Source organism: Hemitrygon akajei, chromosome 1, assembly GCF_048418815.1.
Source record: "Hemitrygon akajei chromosome 1, sHemAka1.3, whole genome shotgun sequence".
Taxonomy (NCBI): domain Eukaryota; kingdom Metazoa; phylum Chordata; class Chondrichthyes; order Myliobatiformes; family Dasyatidae; genus Hemitrygon; species Hemitrygon akajei.
Window position 1 is genome coordinate 171,552,565 of NC_133124.1, and position 19,336 is coordinate 171,571,900.

The 19,336-nt window shown below is 52.9% G+C and overlaps 1 protein-coding gene across 1 annotated transcript in view; it reads right to left on the reverse strand.

Annotated features, from left to right (window-relative positions):
• Positions 1-214: 214 nt before the first annotated feature.
• LOC140732313 (basal cell adhesion molecule-like) overlaps positions 215-19,336 on the reverse strand; it is a 57,850-nt gene continuing 38,728 nt past the window's right edge. The window contains exons 8-16 of the mRNA XM_073054783.1: positions 14,757-14,910; positions 13,675-13,790; positions 11,755-11,896; positions 9,744-9,871; positions 9,531-9,666; positions 6,684-6,719; positions 5,984-6,128; positions 2,710-2,824; positions 215-2,469 (exon numbers count right to left, since the gene is read on the reverse strand). Coding sequence (XP_072910884.1) covers positions 2,464-2,469; positions 2,710-2,824; positions 5,984-6,128; positions 6,684-6,719; positions 9,531-9,666; positions 9,744-9,871; positions 11,755-11,896; positions 13,675-13,790; positions 14,757-14,910 — 978 coding nt within the window. The 3' untranslated portion in view covers positions 215-2,463. The remainder of the gene's footprint in view (positions 2,470-2,709; positions 2,825-5,983; positions 6,129-6,683; positions 6,720-9,530; positions 9,667-9,743; positions 9,872-11,754; positions 11,897-13,674; positions 13,791-14,756; positions 14,911-19,336) is intronic.

The following is a 19,336-nucleotide window of genomic DNA, read 5'->3' on the forward strand; positions in this document are numbered from 1 at the left end:
TCCTAGCCGTCAATGACAAGGAATTCCACAGATTCATCACCATCTTCCAATCCATTCTGGCCACGTCATCCTCCTATGCTTCCCATCTCGTTCCCCTCTCTCCTCTCACCTCCTCAATGATCATCAGTGAAACTCTGAGGGTTTAGCATCAGTAACACTAGTACCAGCCCTGGTGTGGGCACTGAATGTGAAATAAGAGACAGGAGGCAAGTGGTGACACACACAGCGTCTGTTACACCAGTGTCTGTAAACCGCGTTTGTTACACCAGTGTCTGTTAATAGATTCCGTTACACCAATGTCTGGTACACCAACATCTGTCACTTCGATGTCTGTTACACCAATGTCTATTACACAACCCAACTCTACACAACACACAGTATATACAGAGCACGACACAGGCTGAGAGAGGGTACCAGTTGGGTTCAAAGCCCCAGTCAATGGTGGGGGTACGAGGAGGGGTTAGGGAGGAAGGGGGGGTTTGGGTAGGGGAAGGTGCCCGGGGAAGCAGGGGAGGGAGGGGCAGGAGTGGTGATATATTGGAGGTTGGGAGATCCACTGTGTCTGCTGAACACCCACAATGAATATAGTCCCAATGAAGGAGAGAGAGGCAGGAAGGGAGAGGGGGAGGAGACAGAAGGGAATAGAAGAGATGGGTGTTGGGGAGAAAGGGGAGTGTTGGAGAGGGAGATGGGTGTTAGGAAGTGGAGAGATTTGGCAGTGGATCATGCAGGATGGGTATTATGACCATGGGGTGAGGAAGTGAGGGAGGTGGGAAACAAGGTTGTGGACGGAATTGACCATTTGCCAGGCCAGGGTTAGACAGACAGTCCCGCGGTGGTCAGTCTAGGCTGAGGTACTGACGAGGTGTCCAGGCGGGTGGGGGGGTCCCATTGACCACTGTGGCTCAGGGTCTGAGAGGGTCACCCTGATGCAGAACTGAGGAAATGGGTATGAAAGGAGTGGGGAGGTGAGGCAATCAAAACCCTCTCTGGGTCCCTTCTCGTAAAAAAAACATCAAGCACAAACAGTGGAAAGGTGGCAGTCAGATCTCGTCATCACAAACTCTGGGCACTGAGGAATCGGGCACCAACATGGTTATATCCTGTACAGGGTGGACTTCCTCCAATCAACCAAAAGGGCAAGAGGCACAGGTCTGAGAGTAGGGATGTACTCTGATTGGGTAACACACTGCCATGGGGGTAAGCTCTCTCTGCACCATCCCATCACACACTCCCGGGGTCAGATGGAGTGAAGCTCTCTCTGCACCATCCTATCACACACTCCCGGGGTCAGACACAGAGTGAAGCTCCCTCTACACCGTTCCATCACACACTCCCAGGGTCAGATGGAGTGAAGCTCTCTCTGCACCATCCTATCACACACTCCCGGGGTCAGGAGCAAAATAAAGTTCCCTTCACAACATCCCATCACACACTCCCAGAGTCAGACACAGAGTGAAGCTCTCTCTACACCATCCCATCACATACCCCTGGGGTCAGACACAGAGTGAAGCTCTCTCTGCACCGTCCCATCACATACCCCTGGGGTCAGACACAGAGTGAAGCTCTCTCTGCACCGTCCCATCACATACCCCTGGGGTCAGACACAGAGTGAGGCTCCCTCTGCACCATCCCATCACACACTCCCGGGGTCAGGAGCAAAATAAAGTTCCCTTCACAACATCCCATCACACACTCCCAGAGTCAGACACAGAGTGAAGCTCTCTCTGCACCATCCCATCACATACTCCTGGGGTCAGACACAGAGTGAAGCTCCCTCTACACCATCCCATCACACACTCCCGGGGTCAGATGGAGTGAAGCTCCCTCCACACCGTCCCATCACACACTCCCGGGGTCAGGAGCAAAATAAAGTTCCCTTCACAACATCCCATCACACACTCCCAGAGTCAGACACAGAGTGAAGCTCTCTCTGCACCATCCCATCACATACCCCTGGGGTCAGACACAGAGTGAGGCTCCCTCTGCACCATCCCATCACACACTCCCGGGGTCAGGTGCAAGATAAAGTTCCCTTCACAACGTCCCATCACATAGTCCCAGGGTCAGACGCAGAGTGAAACTGCCTGCATACTAGCCCATCACAAACTTCTGGGTCACAGAGTATGTCTCTGCAACATCCCTCTTGGCCAGTGTGTGCCCATAAGAGTCGGACTGTAGAGGGGAGGAGTGGGCAGACCCAGTGCGGAGCCTAGACTGAGCTGCAGTCTCGAGGTGTGTTGGGGTTGGGTCAGAGTGAGGGGAGTCTCGGAGCCCAGTGTTTGTGGTAAGGAGTTCGACTGGCTCTGCTTTGACAGAAGACAGTGTTAGGAAGTTGTCCATCTGGTGAGAGAGTGGTGGGCGGAGACAGGCCTGGTCCCTTACCACAGCATCACTCTCTCCCTCATCCCTTGAGTCTGTAGCTCCTCCATGCTCCTCCTGGGTGTGTCAGCAGGTCCGGACCTAGCGCTGGAGACAGAGAGACAGGGTTAGTAGGGCAGAGATGGACCGAGTGTCCAAGAGAGCAGGGTAATTGGCAGCACTGGGAAATGTCTGGGTCTGGTCAGCAGACACCTCCGTACACACGTCTGGGGTTGGATCTCGGCAGGACAGAACAGGAACGAGTCTGGGAAAGGTCAGAGACCTTTACATAGGTCGGCAACGGGATAATCTGAGACCGGTCTGAATCCTGGGATAGCGCCATCTCACCCTGTCTGGCCCGGGCCTCCTCTCTGTGTTAACACCCAGGAGCCCAGAGGTTTCTGCTGATTGGCCCGACTTCATCTCCACTACAATGTCATCATTCCTGACCTCTGTGTGAACCCTAGGAGAGGAAAGAAGGCGCAAGATTGGTCAGTCCAGTTCCAACAACATTACGTTCCCGACCCAAACCGCCTTTACGCCACTCTCACTGAGGTGGTGGTGAGGTGGGAGCTCACATTTCCGACCCCACTCTGAACATCGTTCCCGCTCACCTCAGCAAGGAGATGTGAGGATACTCCCCCCGTCAGCTGCACAAGACCAGGGGGTCCAGTCTCAGAATGACGGTCAGTCATCCTGGGAATTACGGAGTCTCAATGTGTCCAGGAGGGATTTCTGGACACTGAGGAAATGGAGGGTGTGTAGTAAGTGTAGGAAGGTCAGGCTATGGGAAGAGATAGCTGGGTTTTGACTCAGTGGGACACCAGGGACTTGAGCGGCTAGCTGGGATTTGGGGATCTTTGGTACCAGCCCCTCTGTTTGAGATCACATTGGAAGCTCGTGAACCTCCTGGTCCATATGGGGCAAGGCAGGAGAAGCCATGAAGACCTCATGGTCAATAGTCTGTCCCCAGCTGATGGGGGCTGTGAGGGAGGAGGTGTAACACTAAGTCACACAGAACAGACATGCCCCTCAACCACTCGTGTCAGTACTGACCCCCCTACAGAGTTCCTGTGTCCCAGCACTGGGTCTGACTCATCTCTGCCTAGGTCAAAGTACTTGGTCAGCGCAGTTCCACAAACTCCTCAACCTCCCTCATATCCCCTCAAAACCCCTCACCCCTCTCTGTGAGGCTTAGAATATGCCAGCACCTCATTCCCAGTACATGTCTAAAACAGGACATGTCTGAAACAAGAGGGCATGCACTTCAGGTGAGTGGGGAAGGTTGAAAGGCGATGTGCAGGGCAAATGTTTTGGATGCAGAGGGATGGTTGCCTTGAATGTTGTGATGGGGTGAGAATGGAGGCAGATACAATGTGGGTGTTGAGGAGACTGGAAGGACCTGGGCATTGCGCAGGCAGAGGATTGGTTCAGTTAGGTGTTTAATTATCAGTTTAATTCATTCAGCACAACATGGTGGACCAAAGGGCCTGGTCTTGAGCTTACTGTTCCACGTTCTCCTCAGACCTGAACCATCTGACCAGAGACATCTCTACCCTATCTATGCCCCTTGGTGTCAGGTTCCCTCTCCACTCTGGGAAGAAAAGATGTAGCCCAACCAGTCTCTCCTCGTGAGACCCTCCATTCCAGAAAATGTCCCACTGCAGGAATTCCCTACAGGTTAACTTGCACGTCGAGCCGGTGGTGAGGAAGACAAATGCAATGCTAGCATTCATTTCAAGAGGACTAGAATGTAAAAACAAGGATGTAATGTTGAGGCTTTATTAGACATTGGTCAGACTGCATGGAGTCATTGTGAACCATTTTGGGATCCCTATCTAAGAAAAGATGTGCTATCATTGGAGAGAGTGCAGGGCGTTCACAAGAATGATCCCACATATGAAAGGGTTAACATATAGCAAGCATTTGATGGCTCGGGTCCTGTACTCACAGGAGTTTCGAAGGCTGAGGGGGGAATTCATTGAGTGGACGTGGAGAGGATGATTCCAATAGTGGGGGAGTCTAGGTCTCTGAATGGGATGTCCCTTTGGGACAGAGATGAGGAGGAATTTCTTCAGCCAGAGAGTGGTCGAGGAAGCCAAGTCACTGGGTATATTTTAAGCGAAGGTTGCTTGTCCCTGATTGGTTAGGGTCTCAAAGGTTTCAGGGAAGACAGGAGAACAGGGTTGAGAGGGATAGTGAAATTCGATGGGCAGATGGGTCAGTTTCTGATGCTCTGGTTTGTGATCCTGCAAGACAACCTCTGCAACACTGTCACCCGGTTCACAGCATGGACACCAACGCTGGGCAGGGTACTCGAACCAGAGGCTGACAAAGTAAAAAATGTCCCCAAATTATATCAACACCTCCCTGCTCTTCCACTCCGCCCCGTGGCTAAGGATGGGCAGTGGTATGGGCTCCTTCTCGGGCTGTCTCCCCCAAGCTGAGTGGCAACAGACCATTAGCCAACCGAGGTGAGAATCGTCGTGCAGATCTGAGGGGGATCCCAAGCCTGCAACCCCCTCCCTGCCCCCACCTCCCTGGTCCCTCAGCTGGGCTGTGAGACACCTCTGATAATTACGCAGCATCATTAAATACACATTAGAACTGGTCTGCCAGCACACAGCGTTTGGACAGGCAGCCTCAGCGCATCTAATGAGATCCGCTGGGATTATCGCAGACGGCAGTGAGTGTGACATCTGTATCAAGCAAGGTACACGCAACACCCTGGGGCTATGTTCCCCTCACTGCTCCCTCTAGAGCTAATCCTCCAACACCTCCCCCCCTCCTCTGGCACGGACCAGTGACACGTTCAGGCTGCCTGTGCCCAAACCCTACGTGCTGGGAAATGGTGTATCCCACAAAGCAGCAAGCCTGGGCCAGCTTTCATCTCATCTCTCCTCTCTCTCTGTCTCTCGCCTCCTTCACTGCCCCTCCTCCATTTTTGACTCTCCATCTCCCCTCTTTCTTTCTGACCCTGCACCAGCCCCACTCTCTCTCTTTTCCCATCTATCTTTCCCCATCTCTCTGTTCCCTTCTCTCCTTTCCCTCTCTCTCCTTCTCTCTTTATCTCTTTATCCCCTCTTGCTGCCTGCCTTTCATTCTGTCCGACCTGTCCCTCTCTATCTTTGTCTCCCTCTACCCTATCTTCACCTCCCCAGCCGCTCCCTGTCTCTGTCTGTCTGCCTCTCCCTCCCTCTGTCTCTCTGTTCTGCAATCCTACTCCCCCCCCCCACCTTGGCTGCATCCCCCTCCTCTCTCCGTCTCTGGATATCTCCCACACATATGTTCTCCCTCTGCAGGCGGTTAAGAACTACAGGCCACAGATCTAAGGTGAGATGGGGGAGATTACTAGGAACCTGAGGGACAACTATTTCACCCAGAGGATGGTTTGTAAATGAAACGAGCTGCCAGAGGAAGTGGTCAAGGTGGGAACATTGAAAAGACACTTGGACAGGAGTGCGGATAGCAAAGGTTTAGAGGGATATGGGACAAACACCGGCAAATATGGACGAGTTGGTCCGAAGAGCTGTTTTTATGCAGTATGTCTGTGTAACCCTCCTCCACATTCTCTCTCTCCCCACCCACGCTCCCGGGAATGCTCCATGCCTCTGGTACTCACGTGTCTGTTTTCTCGGAGCTGCCACAGCGGAGTTTGCCCCTCCTGTGCAGGCAGTAGAGCAGGCCGACCACCACCAGGAGCAGCACCACACAGACCACCACTACTATCACCACCACACCGCCTCCGGCCTCCTGCTCCTGGCTCCCTGCGGAGAGAGCGAGAGCAAGCCAGTCACAGGGAGGGAGGGAGAGGGAGTGTGAGGACACAGGGACAGAGTGGGGGAGAGGTTTAAGGAGACTGAGAGGGAAGAAGTGGGTGGAAGTCACAGAGTGGGGGAGAGGGAGAAGGAGAGCATGAGTGAGAGGAAGGGAGTGAGGGAGATGACAGAGGGAGAGAAAATGAGAGGATTAAAGTGAATGAGTGAGAAGGAACAAGAGACTGAGAGAAGAAAACAAAATAGAAAAAGAACAAGAGAGAGTGTGAATAGAGAGAGAGGGAATAATTGAGAATTCGAGGAAGAGAGACAGAATTATGAGGAGGGGTGTAGGGGCCAGATGGGCTCATAGAGACGGGGAGGGGTGTAGGGGGCACAGAGATAGGGAGAGATGTAGGGACTGGTAGAGGTCACAGAGAAGGGGAGCAGTGGTGGGGGAGGTGAAATCTCACCATAATCATTATGAGGTTCATGAGAGCACTGGGGGGCAATTAGGGAAGTGTCTGTGGATCAGACACTTACCTCCAGAGGGGGTCACACACTTACCTCCAGTTGATATGGGGGCCATGCTGGTGGGAGGAACTGGAAGAGAGAAACACCGGGATGAGGGATTAATCTGGATACCACATACCAGAATTTTCCCTTTGACTTTTCTCTACCTGGTGACAAACCTCCTACCTTCCACCACACACTCACTCACTCCTCCCTCCTCATCTCACCCCCATACCCCTCCCTTTTCCACTCTCTCCTCATACACCTCCCTTAAAAAAGAACATAAGAACATAAGAAATAAGAGCTGAATTAGGCCAACTGACCCACCAAGCCTGCTCCACCATTCATAAGATCATGTCTGCTCTGACCATGGACTCATCTCCACATACTTGCCTTTTCCCCATAACCTTTAATTTCACTACTACGCAAAAATCTATCCAACCTTGTCTTTAAATATATTTACTGAGGTAGACTCCACTGCTTCATTGGGCAGAGAATTCCACAGATTCACCACTCTCTGAAAAAAGCTGCATCTCCTCATCTTCGTTTTAAATCTACTCCCCCAAATCTCGAGGCTACATTCCCTAGTTCTAGTCTCACCTACCAGTGGAAACAGCTTTCCTGCCTCTATCATATCTATCCCTGTCATAATTTTATATGTTTCTATAAGATCTCCTCTCATATCTTCTGAATTCCAGTGAGTACAGTCCCAGGCAACTCAATCTCTCCTCATAGTCCAACCGCCTCATCTCTGGAATCAACCTGGTGAACCTCCTCGGCACCGCCTCCAAAGCCAGTATACCCTTCCTCAGATACCGGCATACAGTACTCCAGATGTGGCCCCACCGGTACCTTATACATTTGCAGCATAACCTCCCTGCTCTTAAATTCAATTCCTCTAGTAATGAAGGCCAACATCCCCTTTGCCTTCTTGATAGTCTGCTGCAGCTGCAAACCAACCTTTTGCAATTCTTGCACAAGCACTCGCATGTCCCTCTGCGAAGCAGCATATGCTGCAGTCTTTTACCGTTTAAATAATAACCTGATCTTTCATTTTTTTCTTCCAAAGTGGACGACCTCGCATTTATCAGCATTGTACTCCATCTGCCAGACCCTTGCCCACTCACTTAACCTATCTATATCTCTGCAGACTCTCAGTATTCTCTGGACAATTTGCTTTTCCACTCAATTTAGTTCACCAGCAAACTTAGATGCACATTCTCGGTCCCCCCTTCCGGATCATTAATGTATATCGTGAACAGTTGCGGGCCCAGCACCGACCCCCTGAGGCACACCGCTCATCACTGATTGACAACCAGAGTAACACCCATGTATCCCAACTCTCTGCTTTCTATTGGTTAACCAATTCTCTAACCATGCTAATACATCACTTGCAACTTTATGCATCCTTATCTTCTGGTAGTCTTTTATGTGACATCTTACTGAAAGCCTTCTAGAAATCCAGGTAAATAACGTCCATCTGTCCCCCTCTATCCACTGCGCTCATTATATCCTCAAAGAACTCCAGTAAGTTTGTCAAACAGGGCCTGCCATTGCTGAATCCATGCTGCATATGTCTGATGGATCCATTTCTTTCCAGATGCCTTGTTTTTTCTTTAATGATTGCTTCATGCATTTTTCCAACAGTTGTTAAACTAACTGGCCTATGGTTACGTGCCTTTTGCCTACATCTTTTTTTGAACAGTGGCGTGACATTCGCCTTCTTCCAATCCACCGGGACCTGCCCAGAGTCCAGAGAATTTTGGTAAAATTATCACCAAAGCCTCAACTACAACCTCTGCCATCTTTCAGTACCCTGGGCTACACTCCATCAGGTTCACAAGTTTGCTCAGCACTACCTCTTTAGTGATAGCTATTGTTTCGACACTGTGGTGAACTACATATACCTGTCTGGACACCCCCCCCCCCACCCCGCTGACCGCTCCTGTGGCTCCTCCCATGGACCCCGGTATAAAGGCGATTGGAGACACAGACCCTTCCTCAGTCTCCAGGATGTTGTGTGGTGGTCACTTGCTGCTTGTGCTTTCTTCCAGACAATAAAAGCCTACCTTAACCCACGTCTCAGAGCTATTGATGGTGCATCAGACACCCTCACCTCCCATTGCATCCATATCATCTCTCTTTGTCATTTTAGAAGTGCCCTCCACTGTGAAGACCGACACAAGATAGTCATTCAGAGCCTCATCCATTTCCTCACTAACTAATATCAATTCCCCTTTCTCATCTTCCAAGGGATCCACATTCACTTTGGCCACCCTTTTCTGCTTTATTTCATTATAAAAACTTTTACTAATTGTTTTTATATTTTGTGCTGGTTTATTTTCATAATCTATCTTCCCTTTCGTTACTGCTGGCTTAGTGTTTGATTGTTGCTTTTTAAGGTTTTCCTAACCTTCCAGTGACCCACTACTCTTGGTGACTTTTAACACACGAGATTTTAGTTTGATGTCTTCCTTTATTTCCTTTGTTATCCAAGGCTGGCTCTCCCCACCTTTAGTGTCCTTGCTTTTAACTGGAATATACTTTCATTGAGCACCATGAAAAATCTCTTTGAAAGTCTTCCACTGTTCCTCAACCATCCCACCATACAGCCTGTGTTCCCAATCTACCCTATCCAATTCCTCCCTCATCCCACTGTAGTCTCCCTTGTTTAGGCATAATACACTGGTTTTAGATCAAACATGTACCCCCTCCCGAAACCTCTCTCCCTCACTCACCCAGTCTGGTCTAGCCCACTCACCACCCTCCTCTCCCCTCCTATTTGTCCCTCACCCTCATCAAATCGCTTCCCTACCTTCCCTGTTCTCTCCCTCTGCATCACCCTCAACCCCCCTCCCCCCTCAGGCCCCCCCCCCCAGAGTGACATCACTCCTCACATACCAATGGATAGCTGGAAATGCCGTTGGCTCCATCCGTGCTTGTTGCTGGCATTACAGAACACACCAGTCTGGGCTAGTATTGAGCTGACGGGCAGAGAGACCTTACTGACCACCATCTGATCCAAGGAGCTCACCACCTGGGGAAAGGCAGACAGGGTCACAGAGGGTCAACACCCCACACCCTGGCTCACTACGAGAGGGGAACACTGCCTACCGGCTGTTTATCGATACTCCAGGTGATCTTGGGGCTGGGGTGGCCCGAGGAGGAGCAGGTGAGCATGATGCGCTCACCCTCCTTCTGCACTGTCAGCTTCATTGGTGTTGTCTCCATGGAGGGTCTCCCTGCGGTGGGGGGGAGAACATTGGAGACGTGACACAGTCCACAAAGAAGTGTCCCATCGCAACCCACCCTGTTCTGAACCCCACCCACACCATCCTAAACCCCTCCAGTCCTGATACGAATCACAGCCCAGACCAATACCCAGACTCCAATCCAACCTGTCTCTGTGACCTCCTCTGATCCCCTATACGTTTCTCCATCTCTGTATCTCTCTCTGACTCCACACTCCCCGTCTCTGAGACCCCTTCCAGCCCCTACACACCTCACCATCTCTGTAAACCCCTCCAGCCCCTGCGCACTTCCCCATCTCTGTAACCCCTACTGTCCCCTCAACCCCTCACCATCTCTGTAACACCTAGTGAACCCCACACCCCTTCCCATCTGTAAACCTTTCTGGCTCCTGCACACTTCCCCACCTCTGTAACCCCTTCTGGCCCCTACACACCTCCCTGTCTCTGTAACCCCTTCTGTACCCTACACACCTCCCCACCTCTGTAACCCCTTCTGTCCCCTACACACCTCCCCACCTCTGTAACCCCTTCTGACCCCTACACACCTCCCCACCTCTGTAACCCCTTCTGGCCCCTACACACCTCCCTGTCTCTGTAACCCCTTCTGTACCCTACACACCTCCCCACCTCTGTAACCCCTTCTGTCCCCTACACACCTCCCCACCTCTGTAACCCCTTCTGGCCCCTACACACCTCCCTGTCTCTGTAACCCCTTCTGTACCCTACACACCTCCCCACCTCTGTAACCCCTTCTGTCCCCTACACACCTCCCCACCTCTGTAACCCCTTCTGTCCCCTACACACCTCCCCACCTCTGTAACCCCTTCTGGCCCCTACACACCTCCCTGTCTCTGTAACCCCTTCTGTACCCTACACACCTCCCCACCTCTGTAACCCCTTCTGTCCCCTACACACCTCCCCACCTCTGTAACCCCTTCTGTCCCCTACACACCTCCCCACCTCTGTAACCCCTTCTGGCCCCTACACACCTCCTTGTCTCTGTAACCCCTTCTGGCCCCTACACACCTCCCCATCTCTGTAACCCCCTCCAGCCCCTGCGCACTTCCGCATCTCTGTAACCCCCTCCAGCCCCTGCGCACTTCCCCATCTCTGTAACCCCTACTGTCCCCTCAACCCCTCACCATCTCTGTAACACCTAGTGAACCCCACACCCCTTCCCATCTGCAAACCTTTCTGGCTCCTGCACACTTCCCCATCTCTATATCCCCCTCCAGCACCTACCCTCCTCCCTGTCTCCGTAACCCCTTCTGGCCCCTACACACCTTGCTGTCTCTGTAACCCCTTCTGTACCCTACACACTTCCCCACCTCTGTTACCCCTTCTGGCTCCTACACACCTCCCTGTCTCTGTAACCCCTTCTGTCCCCTACACACCTCCCCACCTCTGTAACCCCTTCTGGCCCCTACACACCTCCCTGTCTCTGTAACCCCTTCTGTCCCCTACACACCTCCCCACCTCTGTAACCCGTTCTGGCCCCTACACACCTCCCCACCTCTGTTACCCCTTCTGGCCCCTACACACCTCCCCACCTCTGTAACCCCTTCTGGCCCCTACACACCTCCCACCTCTGTAACCCCTTCTGTCCCCTACACACCTCCCCACCTCTGTTACCCCTTCTGGCTCCTACACACCTCGCTGTCTCTGTAACCCCTTCTGTACCCTACACACCTCCCCGCCTCTGTAACCCCTTCTGGCCCCTACATACCTCCCCGCCTCTGTAACCCCTTCTGTCCCCTACACACCTCCCCACCTCTGTAACCCCTTCTGGCCCCTACACACCTCCCCACCTCTGTAACCCCTTCTGGCCCCTACACACCTCCCCACCTCTGTAAACATTACCCACTCCTCCTCACCTTCAACGAGAATCTTCAGCTGCCGTGTTGTGACCAGCCCGCGGACAGAGGGCACACTCGCCTCACACACATATGTCCCACTTGACTTGTAGCCCACTTTCCTGAGGCTGAGGGTCCCGGAGTGTGAGAGGTGCTCTTTGCCCTGAAACAAATGGGAACTGATTCACAGCTGACCGATCCCCATGGAGTCGTGGCTATCCAGGTTGGATGGCCGGAAGACTGGTGTATTTGGAGAGTTGTGTGCCGTTCTGGTCACCACCCTTTCAGGAAGGATGTGAATACTTTGGGGAGGGTGCAGGAGAGTTTCACCAGGATGCAGTGTGGCTGAGAGGGCATTAAGCTCTATGGAGAGATTGGACAAATGAGGGTTGTTTCCTTTGGAGCGATGGAGACTAAGTGGAAACCTGATAAAGGTTTGTAAGATGACAAGAGGCAGAATAGAATAGATAGCCCTTTCCCAGTGGGGAAATGCCTAGAAGGCGTGCATTTAACATGAAACGGAATAACTTCAAAGTAGATGAGTGGGACAAGTTTTGTTACACTGACAGTAAAGGCTGCCGGGAGTGATGGTTGGGGCAGATGCAATAATAGTGTTAGGCAGACACATGAATGTACAGGATGGAGGGATATGGATCATGTGCAGACATAAGGGATTACGTTTAATTCAGCTTCATGTTTGGCACAGACATTTTGGGCTGATGGTTCTGTTCCTGTGCTCTGAACATGAATTGAGCATTCATGTTCAATGTTCAATGTTCTATGCATTGTGTATTGTATATTGTAAATTGTGTGTTATATGATGTGTATTGTGTATTGGCGCATGGCCTAGTGGATAAGGCATCGGTCTAGTGATCTGAAGGTCACTGGTTCGAGCCTCAGCTCAGGCAGCGTGTTTGTGTCCTTGAGCAAGACACTTAACAACACATTACTCTGCGACGTCACCGGTGCCAAGCTGCATGGGTCCTAGTGCCCTTCCCTTGGACAACATCGGTGGCATGGCGAGGGGAGACTTGCAGCTTGGGCAACTGCCGGTCTCCTATACAACCCTGCCCAGGCCTGAACCCTGGAAACCTTCCAAGGCGCAAATCCATGGTCTCACGAGACTAACGGATGCCTATAATTGTATATTGTATGTTCAATTGTGTTATTCCTAGATCGTTGTGTTGTGCATTATGTATTATATATTGTGCACTGTGTGCTGTATATTGCATATTATATGTTGTGTGTTGTGCATTCTGCATTGTGTTTGTGTGGTGTTAGTCATCACTTTATTTGGTACATCTGTTCACCTGCTCATTAATGCAAATATTTAATCAGCCAATCATGAGTCAGCAACTCAATTGCCTATAAGCACACAGGCATGGTCAAGAGGTCCAGTTGTTGTTCAGACCAAACACCAGAATGGGGGAGGAATGGGATCTCAGTGACCTTGACTGGGGAATGATTGTTGGTGCCATACAGGGTGGTTTGAATATCTTAAAACCTGTTGATTTCCTGGGATTTTCACACACAGCAGTCTCTGGAATTTACAGAGAATGGTGCAGCAAACAAGAAATTGTCCAGTGGGCGGGAGTTCTGCCTTGGGAGAGAGGTCAGAGGAGAATGGCCAGACTGGTTCAAGCTGACAGGAAGGCAGGTGGCAGCAACTCATGTCACAACAGAGATTTGCAGAAGAGCATCTCTGAACACACGTGTCAAACCTTGAAGTGGATGGGCCACAGCAGCAGAAGACCAGGCAGATACACTCAGTGGCCGTTCTATCAGCTGAACAGGAGGTTCCTATGTATGTTATGTGCAGGCTTCATGAGTTGTGTATTGTATGTTGTGTGGTATGTCCTGTGTGCTGCGTGTTCCTTGTTGTGCGTTGTGTTGCGTGTTGCATGCTTTGCATTGTCTGTTGCATACTGTAGGGCCACTGACCTTCCTCCAAATGATCTTGGGTGTGTCTGAGCCCTCTGAGGAACAGGAAACCTCGACATCCTGCCCCAGATGGACAGTGAGGGGGCTTTTGCTGGTCAGTACCGGAGGCTGCAGGTCTGTCGGAGGGACAGAGATAGGAGTTAAATTCAGCCCAACCGTTCCCCTGCAGCTCAACCCCTCACGAACCCCACCCCGATCAAGCTGTGGAGTGAGGGGCCCTTCGGTCATCAGTTCTACCAGTCTGCTGGAGGAAAAGAGAGGCCAGTTAAGCACAGCCATCGGCCCAGTGCTCAGCTCCACTATAGATCACCTGCATCACCACAAACTCCACACCCCAACACCGGTGAATTCCCATTCCACTCAGAAATGACCGGTATCCCACAGGTACGTGGGATTCACCGGGCACCTGTTATTCAGGGATCTCCAATGGGTCTTCTCCCTCACCCCCACCAAACCTCCAAAACTATAGAGACACAGGGAGACAGCGAGAGGAGTGGGAGGAGAGAAGGGACTGAGGCACCAGAGAGAGGGGGTAGAAGGGTGTAGAGAGGGAGGATGAGGGTGTAAGGGGGAGGAGGGTTTAGAGAGGGAGGATGAGAGGGGGAGGAGGGGAGAGAGGGAGGATGAGAGGGGGAGGAGGGGAGAGAGGGAGGATGAGAGGGGGAGAGTGGGGGAGAAGGGGAGATTGAGAGAGGCTGAGATGAGGACAGAGGGGGAAAAGAGAGAACAGGGAGAGTGTGGGAGAGAGTTTAAGGGAGAGACGGAGGAGAAAGGGTGAGATGAGGAGGTGGGGAGCGAGGGGAGTTGGGGGGAAGAGATGCAGAGAGAAAAACAGAATTGACGGAGATGGGGAGAGGAAAAAGTGAGGAGAGTGTGAGAGGAGATTGAGAAGAGAGTAGGAAGGCAGAAGGTGAGAGAGGCAGGGTGAGGAGGGAGATGTTGAGAGGGCAAACAGTGAGAGGAGAGTGATTAAAGCGGGGAGAAAGGATGAGTAGTGAGGGAGTGAGGGGTACATAGGGGGAGAGAGATGGAGATGTGGGTGTGGATTGGAGGAGGGAAGGGGGAAGGGCAGATGGCCTTACAGTGCACAAAGATGGAGATGTCCTTCTTCAGCACTTCTGGTGGGGCATCGAAGTCCAACGCCTCACAGCGGTAGGTACCACTGTCGTTCCTTGACACATCCTTCAATATCAACAGCCCATCTTTACTGGTAAGGATTTCGTGCTCCTCATCATCCTGTGTACAGGAAGAGCTGTATCTGTCAACAGGCAGAGCGCTACCATCGAGGGGGTGACCATCACCAGAGAAACGGCAGGGTGACAGCTACTGAAAATCGGGATGACTGTTCAGCAACAGGAAGAGGGCCAATAACCCAATTAAATGACTAGCACAGGGCTGCCCTCCCAGCAAAGGGGCAGGTCAACAGACCAAGAGCAAGGATAAAAGAAATGACACTCAAACCTCCTCATTGTAACTTGAGTTTGATACATGCCCACATGCCTCACTGTAACACTGACACTCCCCACACACCTCACCATAACACTGACACACCCCTCACCGTAACACTGACACACACCACACCCCTCACCGTAACACTGACACACCCCACAACCCTCACTGTAACACTGACACATCCCTCACCGTAACACTGACACACCCCACACCCCTCACCGTAACACTGACACACCCCACAACCCTCACTGTAACACTGACACACCCCTCACCGTAACACTGACACACCCCACAACCCTCACTGTAACACTGACACACCCCTCACCGTAACACTGACACACCCCACACCCCTCACTGTAACACTGACACACCCCTCACCCCTCACTGTAACAGACACACCCCACACCCCTCACCGTAACAGACACACCCCACACCCCTCACCGTAACACTGACACACCCCTCACCCCTCACTGTAACAGACACACCCCACACCCCTCACCGTAACAGACACACCCCATACCCCTCACTGTAACACTGACACACCCCACACCCCTCACCGTAACACTGACACACCCCACACCCCTCACTGTAACACTGACACACCCCTCACCCCTCACTGTAACAGACACACCCCACACCCCTCACTGTAACACTGACACACTGACACACCCCACACCCCTCACCGTAACACTGACACACCCCACAACCCTCACTGTAACACTGACACACCCACACCCCTCACCGTAACACTGACACACCTCTCACCGTAACACTGACACACCCCACACCCCTCACCGTAACACTGACACACCCCTCACCGTAACACTGACACACCTCTCACCGTAACACTGACACACCCCACACCCCTCACCGTAACACTGACACACACCACAACCCTCACTGTAACACTGACACACCCCACACCATAACACTGACACACCCCACACCCCTCAGCGTAACACTGACACACCCCACACCCCTCACTGTAATAGACACACCCCACACCCCTCACCGTAACACTGACACACCCCACACCCCTCACCTTAACACTGATACTCCCCACACCATAACACTGACACACCCCACACCCCTCACTGTAACAGACACACCCCACACCCCTCACTGTAACACTGACACACCCCACACCCCTCACCGTAACAGACACACCCCACACCCCTCACCGTAACACTGACACACCCCTCACCGTAACAGACACAACCCACACCCCTCACCGTAACACTGACACACCCCTCACCGTAACAGACACACCCCACACCGTAACACTGACACACTCCACACCCCTCACCGTAACAGACACACCCCACACCCCTCACCGTAACACTGACACACCCCTCACCCCTCACCGTAACAGACACACCCCACACCCCACACCCCAACACTGACACACCCCACACCCCTCACTGTAACAGACACACCCCACACCCCTCACCGTAACAGACACACCCCACACCCCACACCCCAACACTGACACACCCCACACCCCTCACTGTAACAGACACACCCCACACCCCTCACCGTAACACTGACACACCCCTCACCGTAACACTGACACACCCCTCACCGTAACAGACACACCCCACAACCCTCACTGTAACACTGACACACCCCTCACCGTAACACTGACACACCCCACACCCCTCACTGTAACACTGACACACTGACACACCCCACACCCCTCACCGTAACAGACACACCCCACACCCCTCACCGTAACACTGACACACCCCACACCCCTCACTGTAACAGACACACCCCACACCCCTCACCGTAACACTGACACACCCCTCACCGTAATACTGACACACCCCTCACCGTAACAGACACACCCCACACCCCTCACTGTAACACTGACACACCCCACACCCCTCACCATAACACTGACACACCCCTCACCGTAACACTGACACACCCCTCACCGTAACAGACACACCCCACACCCCTCACTGTAACACTGACACACCCCACACCCCTCACCTTAACACTGATACTCCCCACACCATAACACTGACACACCCCACACCCCTCAGCGTAACACTGACACACCCCACACCCCTCACTGTAACACTGACACACCCCACACCATAACACTGACACACCCCACACCCCTCACCGTAACAGACACACCCCACACCCCTCACCGTAACACTGACACACCCCACACCCCTCACTGTAACAGACACACCCCACACCCCTCACCGTAACACTGACACACCCCACCACCCCTCACCTTAACACTGATACTCCCCACACCATAACACTGACACACCCCACACCCCTCACCGTAACAGACACACCCCACACCCCTCACCGTAACACTGACACACCCCACACCCCTCACTGTAACAGACACACCCCACACCCCTCACCGTAACACTGACACACCCCACACCCCTCACCTTAACATTGATACTCCCCACACCATAACACTGACACACCCCACACCCCTCACCGTAACAGACACACCCCACACCCCTCACCGTAACACTGACACACCCCACACCCCCTCACTGTAACAGACACACCCCACACCCCTCACCGTAACACTGACACACCCCACACCCCTCACTGTAACAGACACACCCCACACCCCACACCATAACACTGACACACCCCACACCCCTCACCGTAACACTGACACACCCCACACCCCTCACTGTAACAGACACACCCCACACCCCTCACCGTAACACTGACACACCCCACACCCCTCACTGTAACAGACACACCCCACACCCCTCACCGTAACACTGACACACCCCACACCCCTCACTGTAACAGACACTCCCCACACCCCTCACCGTAACACTGACACACCCCTCACCGTAACACTGACACACCCACACCCCTCACTGTAACAGACACACCCCACACCCCTCACCGTAACACTGACACACCCCTCACCGTAACACTGACACACCCACACCCCTCACTGTAACAGACACACCCCACACCCCTCACCGTAACACTGACACACCCCTCACTGTAACAGACACACCCCACACCCCTCACCGTAACACTGACACACACCACACCCCTCACTGTAACACTGACACACCCCACAACCCTCACTGTAACACTGACACACACCACACCCCTCACTGTAACACTGACACACCCCACCCCTCACCGTAACACTGACACACCCCACACCCCTCACTGTAACAGACACTCCCCACACCCCTCACCGTAACACTGACACACACCACACCCCTCACTGTAACACTGACACACCCCACCCCTCACCGTAACACTGACACACACCACACCCCTCACTGTAACACTGACACACCCCACCCCTCACCGTAACACTGACACACCCCACACCCCTCACTGTAACAGACACTCCCCACACCCCTCACCGTAACACTGACACACACCACACCCCTCACTGTAACAGACACTCCCCACACCCCTCACCGTAACACTGACACACACCACACCCCTCACTGTAACACTGACACACCCACACCCCTCACTGTAACAGACACACCCCACACCCCTCACCGTAACACTGACACACCCCACACCCCTCACTGTAACAGACACACCCCACACCCCTCACTGTAACACTGACACACCCCTCACTGTAACAGACACTCCCCACACCCCTCACCGTAACACTGACACACCCACACCCCTCACTGTAACACTGACACACCCCACACCCCTCACCGTAACACTGACACACCCCTCACCGTAATACTGACACACCCCACACCCCTCACTGTAACAGACACACCCCACACCCCTCACCGTAACACTGACACACACCACACCCCTCACCGTAACACTGACACACCCCTCACCGTAACAGACACACCCCACACCCCTCACCGTAACACTGACACACCCCACACCCCTCACTGTAACAGACACACCCCACACCCCTCACCGTAACACTGACACACCCCACACCCCTCACTGTAACACTGACACACCCCACACCCCTCACTGTAACAGACACACCCCACACCCCTCACTGTAACACTGACACACCCCTCACTGTAACAGACACACCCCACACCCCTCACCGTAACACTGACACCACCCCTCACCGTAACAGACACACCCCACACCCCTCACTGTAACACTGACACACCCCACACCCCTCACCGTAACAGACACACCCCACACCCCAACACTGACACACTGACACACCCCACACCCCTCACTGTAACAGACACACCCC